Below are 7,113 nucleotides of genomic sequence, written 5' to 3' on the forward strand. Positions count from 1 at the left end.
TACAAGTGCATATTTTTATTTTGCGGAATATTTTATTGATGCGCATTCTAGTGGAATTTTTTAGATTAAATGAGCTAGAGCAGCTGTCTGAGGTGTTTCATGCGACAGCTACGGATTGGAGAATTTTCTTAACGGGATTGACGAACGTCAACGAGCTTTACCCGAAAGTTACGTAACTGACTATGCCGGAGTCATGCCCACGTATTATCATGCTCGGAACATACCCTGATGCAGCATTGCGCAAAGGAAATCTGCCTGTGGGTTCAGCTGTTTGCTGTAGCTCGCGGCAGATTCCAGAGATTGCCATTCACAGCAATATATTCGTTCTGATGAAACTTAGGCGGCGCTTGCTTTCTAGTTTCTGTTTTTTTTTGTACTGCAGCTTTATACAGTCTCGCCTTACACGTTCGCATCGCGTCCATACGAAAATTTCATTTCGTTATGAAAGCCCATCAACGTCAGGTTAGTTTTGTTCCGGCTGTTCAAAAATACTTCGAGTGCTTCAAAGCGTTGTTTCAGACAATTCAGAACGCGCTCTTTTGATTGCTGCACAGAATTTAATACGAGGATATCGGATTCGGTGTTAGGAAATCCTGAACATTCTCGCCCCCGAGTAGAATGCGATTTATAAATATAAAAAAAGAATTTTGGGAGGATGCTTGGTCAGAAAGTTAGTGAAGAGTTTTTTCTACTCTCTGGGCAAAAAAGCTTTGTAAAGTCTATCGCCCACTCTGTGGAGCAATGCGGAAAACAGTTGATAATTGAATATCCGGACGAAATTGCACCCAGTAGCTAGACACGGTTAAGATATGAAAGTGGAGGTGGTGTGCTTTGTTTCTCTGGTGGAAGGAAGATACATGAAACTTGTGCTTTGACTGCTGAACGACTGGACAGACGCCCCTGCAAGATTGCTGCTAATTTAACGTTTTTAGCATGTTAACGATTGCACGGGTGACTCAGCCGGTATATGGATACAGGTAGAAATTTGAAGCCTATTAATATATGTCACACGCACGTTGCAGTATCTTAGTTCTTAAATGAATCTCGCGAACTTTTATTTATTCAGTGAAAAGGTGACCAAAAAATCCTCTCTTTTGCTTCTTGTATGCAGTAACCTCACGACAGCCTTCGCGTATTCCGGGCCTTACAACTTCTGCACCGACATAGATGTGTACTCAATGTACTACGACAGTGCCTCTCAGCAGCTTCGTATGAAGCGACGATCTGGAAATGCTCCCGGATCTGGCCTACCCTACAACAACTTGCTCCCTACGCACCGAGGAAGCCAGATGAAGCTCTACGCCACACTCGGGGGCAGCCGTGCCGACAGCGTTCCTCTCGCTGCAAGTGCCCCTAGCGTGGTCGCCCTGGCACAAGAGATGCGCACGATGTTAAAGGAGCATGGCTACGCGGTACGCTGCATTCGCCTCTGGGTTGGCGTGGGAGCATGGGATAAGTTGCTGCAGTGACCACAGCCGATTAAAGCAAGAAAACGGTGTGAGAAAAAAAAAGTTTGTATTGGTTGGGTCCAGTTATAAAGAGATAAAAATTCATTGCCGATCAGGCCTTTGATGCGTCGATTGCCTTTGCTGTAATGAATACCCTTACAATAAGCCGAGGCTTCCCAAGCGCAACCATATTTTTGGCGGGTGATGTGGGCGGGAGTGGGTGAACAATGGAGGTGGGGGTGGAAAGCCGACTAAGGTAGTATGGTGAGGAGGCGGATGATGCTTCTGTACGGCTTCGCTCTTTACCACTGTTTTTGAACTCGACTTCGCGTTCACTTTCGCGTTCCGTGCTGCGAGAGCTTCAGTTGATGGAGGCCTCGTGTAGTCTGAAGGTAGGTGATGGGAAGGTGCTTTCGGAGGTTGAGTTACAGTGTGTGGGGTGGGGCAGTTAGTTGATGATTGTGAGTTAACACCCCTAGCACACTAGATTCGGTGTGTATATGCTATTAAATGCTGCCTATGCAGAGTGGACGCTTGGCTGCAAGAGGCATCAACTTCAGACGGGATGGATCATCGTCACTGTTTTTGTATTAAAAAACGTACTGAACAGCCAGTGTTCGCTCCAAGGCGTCTGCTGATTAATGCTTCCGTGGTTTTTCCCACACCGATAACATACAGAATAAGATTTGTTCCGGCAGGAACTGCTGGCCGAATAAAGACGATATAATTTTGATATATTTTATAGACCATATTCTTCTTTTGTGGGGGAAAAAAAATAAAGAAAACGGTACGGGCTGGTGCCGTTCTTGAATGCAAAAACAGCTCGATTGTGAGGCTGGTGCGTCCAGATGCGTGTGTATGTCGGGCATTTGGGCGGTAGTCCTCGCTGAGTCAAAGGTCGAGCACAACGTCTGGGCAAAATTTTAAGAACTGGTTAAACTTTGCCTGCGTAGTGAGGTCCGTACAGAACCCGGCTGAAAAAAGTTGTATGATGCAATAAACTCACACAGTTCTTCATACAAAAATCATACACTTGTCATACAAACCATAGAAAATTGTCACACAAATGCCATACAATTCTGTAAAGTCATAGTGTCATCATAGAGGTGTCATAGAATATCATACAAGCTGTATGATATATCATTCAGATTGTATGATTTTCTATGATGAAGCCTCTATCAGGTTATTGCATCACAGAACTTTTTTTCAGCAGAGAAGGGACAAGTCAGCAGAGGTGTCTGCGACATCTTATGTTCAGGATGCTCTGAAGGGAAGAGTCAGCGGAGTAGCCACTAGAATTTTGCGCAGAGCCATGTCCACACGGCGAGTCAAGCCAGCTGGAAGGTTACATCCATGCTGTAGATAAAAATTGTGCGCGTAGTGCCGCAGCGATTACTCTTCCCTAACGGCTCTCTCTCCTGCGGAACGCTTCAACACATTTAGCCAGCGTGTTACATCCAGACGATGTGAGGTTGGGCATTCCTCGTCGAGCCCACACAACGCAGAGTGGTAGAATCCACAAGTCGTACTTGCAGAATAAGATATGTGCAGCTTGCCATAGCGAAAACTTCAATGAAAGCTGCTTGGTTTAGCCTGCTGCCCTGTACTTCGACGTGGAATCTGCATTGTCATAGATAACAGAAAACGTAGCCATGCTCGTGGGATTCATCGAAATCTTATCTGAGCCCCCGTCGCTGCACACAAATCCCCTCTCTTTTGTTCTCTGTTTTAGGTGTGGAGAAGAGCTTTCTTTGCTTCCAAGTTGCCACCCAATTCAATTTATTCCAAGTTATTTCTATTAACATGCATAAATACAAACTTTATCAACGAAAGAATGTTAAATTATTTTACTAGGTAATTAAGGGTTTACGGCTGACGCTGCAGATTTAGCGCTAAAATGCAGGGCTATATGCCAAAGCCAAAGCTATGATAGCCTCAGCTGTGAAAGAGTTTGTTTATCTGAGGGTAGAATCTTTGCAATTTAATTGCTGGAGTATTACGTGATATGGGGAGAATATGTTTTCCTTGATTGTTTACGCAGAGCTAGTCAAATTTCAAGCCGTCGGTATTTAGGTTTGGAATAAAAACGAAGCCCGACAAGTAATATATTATTATATATTATGAGATGCTAAATTAGTAATACATTATATATATATATATATATATATATATATATATATATAAACAAGGGAAGGGGAATGAGGGGCTCGTTATAAATATGAAAGAAGCCAACAGCCACAGAAACCAAGGGGCACAGGGGATTTTTTTCTAATTTATTTATTTATTTTCTGGTGTTGATCAATTTAGAATATTACTGAACATGTTATCGCTTAAAGCTAATTGATTAGAAAAGCAGAAGAAAAAACAACCACTGCCGCCGGTGGGATCCGAACCCACGACCTCCAAATTACGCGTCCGGTGCTCTACCTCTGAGCTACGGCGACGGCTGTCAAATCTTCTGCTTTCGGGGGTATTTATGTTTACAAGTAACCTAACCTTGAGAGTGTTCATCAGCGCCACCCACGTTCATAAGCGGCGGACGTAGAACGTCCTGAGTTACCGCAGGTGTGACGTAGAACGTCATCGAACGGAGAGGGTGGAAGCTGCGTGAGAACCCTCTTATGCTTCCTATGGAGTCAAGGCTGCCAGAACCGAGGCCCTCGCTAAGCAATTAATTTTTTGCAAGTAAGCAAAAAATTAAAAAAAAAAATCCCCTGTGCCCCTTGGTTTCTGTGGCTGTTGGCTTCTTTCATATATATATATATATATATATATATATATATATATATATATATATATATATATATATATATATATATATATATATATATATATATATATATATATATATATATATATATATATATAAGGGAAGGGGAATGAGGGGCTCGTTATAAATATGGCAGACGCCAACAGCCACAGAAACCAAGGGGCACAGGGGAATTTTTTTTTTTCAAATTCATTTATTTATTTTGTGGTGTTGATCAATTTAGAATATTAATGAATATGTTATCGCTTAAAGCCAATTGATTAGAAAAGCAGAAGAAAAAACAAAAACTTTTTTTTCGACGACCTGCGTATCAGGTCATACTGGGACGTTACCCGCCAGGGTGCTGCAAATTGACGCCATTGTGTGCTCCCAGGTGAACTTTCCAGCTCTGAACTTTCTAGAACGTTTTTAAAGGGTCGCAAAATTGTTGAAAAAAGAATAAGATATCAGCACCACGTTAGCACTTTAACTTCTTACAAGAGACATAATGTTGTACCAAAGGGTTTAAGGATATATGTGAAACCAGCCGTGTCAGAACTGTCACCAAGCCACGTGGCAAAATGGAGGGAGATTTCGAATAACGCATCTATTGGGCTTTTGACTGTCGTGATTGAACATGATGAATCTTGCCTTAATCGTTTGCTGTAACAAGAAAAAGAATTTTTTGAATGTAATTTTCTGACAGACAACGAGCTGCGCACTTTGGAAGACTTCAAAGCCGAAAAAAGTGGCCTATTATTTGCCAAAAAACAAAACAAACTCAGCCGCGACGGTATTGCTGTTCCTACCGAGAGTCGAGAAATGATAAAAATAGCCGAAGATCCTGCTAACAGTGAACATAGTTCTGATGGTGAACAAGCATGGAAAGGTGTCTCTATAGTTAATCTATCAGATTCAGACCTATCCAACGAAGAGCGGAGCATCCAATCGAAAGGCCTGAGCTTTTGCCCTGCCAGCGGAAACTTAAATGAGCTCCAGTTTTACAAAGACTTAGATAATTTTGCCCGTCGCCTTAGGCTCTTAGAGTACTATGATAATAAGTCTCAAAACAAAGACGCTGGGCCATCTCTTCCATCAACTATGCACTGGACTCCACCTCCACAGCGCGAAAAATGTCTCGATCTCTACATAAAGGCCGTGCACAGTGATATACTGTCCGAATATAAAAGGCGCTCATATTGCCGAAAAAATCTTTCACACAAGGAACAAATTGCCTTGAAGTCTCTCGCCACACGGTCCGACATAATTATAAAGCCCGCAGACAAAGGTGGTGCAATTGTCGTCATGAATACTACAGACTACAAGAATGAGGCAGAGCGGCAGCTGAGCAACAAATCTTTTTACAAACCTGTAGCTTCCGACCCAACTTCACATTTCAAACATCTGGTCCAAACCACTCTAGAAGACCTCGTAAAGGAGAACAAAATAACTGATAAAATCGCCAAGTCTTTGCTTCCGTTGTCTCCCATCCCCGGTAGGTTCTACCTTCTGCCAAAAATACATAAGGAAAATAATCCAGGACGACCAATTATTTCCGGAATAGGAACTGCGTCAGAAAAAATTTCCAGTTTCGTCGACAGCTTAATCAGAGACATACCACCAACTTTTCCTTCGTTTGTCAAAGACACAACTCATTTTCTTTCTCACATAATTGATCTGTTCATTCCAGAAAACAGCATACTCGTTACCCTCGATGTCGCGTCCCTATACACCAACATACCCCACTCGGATGGGATCAGGGCGGTCGCTAAAGCTTACAGAGGTTCAGAGCTGGAAAGACCAGTGGATGGCACGACCCTCGAAACACTTCTGCATTTGGTTCTGGAAATGAATAACTTTGAATTTGATGGCGACCACTATGTGCAAAATAGTGGCACATCAATGGGGACAAAAGTTGGTCCTAATTATGCCAATATATTTATGGGCATTCTGGAAACTGAATACCTAGAGAGCTGTCTCTTAAGACCCCTTTTTTATAGAAGGTTTATAGATGACATATTTCTTATATGGTGCCATGGTGAAGAAGAGCTACTCAAATTCATCGCTAATTTTAATAATGCTCACAGAAGCATATCTTTTTCCCACACCTACTCAACCACTACGATCAGCTTTCTGGATGTCAAACTTCAGATCTCGCAAAACAAGCTTGTCACCTCCGTGTTTAGGAAGCCAACGGACAGGCACCAATACTTGCATTTTAAAAGTAGCCCCGTAAATCATTGCAAGAAAGGAATACCATATAGCCAGGCTCTCAGATTTAAACGCATTTGCTCCCGTGAAGAGGACTTCGCTTCTGTGAGACACTCCGCAAGGATTTGGTCCGACAGCGCTACCCGAAGCCTATCATCGACGATGCCTTGGAAAAAGCTGCAGTACAAGACCGCCGTACAATGCTAAATAACACCAAGACTGCGCAGACGAACTACCCAACTAATCTGATATTAACATACTCTCCAACAGCACCGAATGTTAACGCTATTTTCAGAAAGCATCACAACATTCTCCTTCAGAGCGACAAAATGAAGCGCTTGCTTCCCGAACCACCCCGTGTCGTATATCGGAGGGCAAGAAATATCAAAGATGCCGTAACCTCCTCGAAACTAGGCAACGGTGAAGTCTCAGGGTGCACACCTTGCAATAAACCGCGCTGTAAACTTTTTCCAATGATGAATAAGGTCACAGAAGCTCGCAGCACAGCGTCGTCTTTCTCATTCAAAATTCGAGATTTCAACTGTGACACCAGCAACGTAGTCTACCTCCTCGAGTGCGGTGTGTGCCGTGCTCAGTATATCGGGCAAACTGAAACTCCTTTCCGATTGAGAATAAATAACCACAGAGCACACATAAGATCACTGCCAGATCTGCCTCTTTCAAGACACGTAACGACAAAAGGCC

General features: G+C 43.0%; 1 protein-coding gene across 1 annotated transcript in view; it reads left to right on the forward strand.

Annotated features, from left to right (window-relative positions):
• The window catches only part of LOC149337325 (uncharacterized), an 86,016-nt gene that overhangs the window by 20,327 nt on the left and 58,576 nt on the right, over positions 1-7,113 (forward strand). Inside the window, exon 4 of the mRNA XM_089554859.1 lies at positions 1,112-1,412. Coding sequence (XP_089410985.1) covers positions 1,112-1,412 — 301 coding nt within the window. The remainder of the gene's footprint in view (positions 1-1,111; positions 1,413-7,113) is intronic.

This window comes from Amblyomma mixtum, chromosome 7, assembly GCF_055824585.1.
Source record: "Amblyomma mixtum isolate Tamu chromosome 7, ASM5582458v1, whole genome shotgun sequence".
NCBI classification, from domain to species: Eukaryota; Metazoa; Arthropoda; class Arachnida; order Ixodida; family Ixodidae; genus Amblyomma; species Amblyomma mixtum.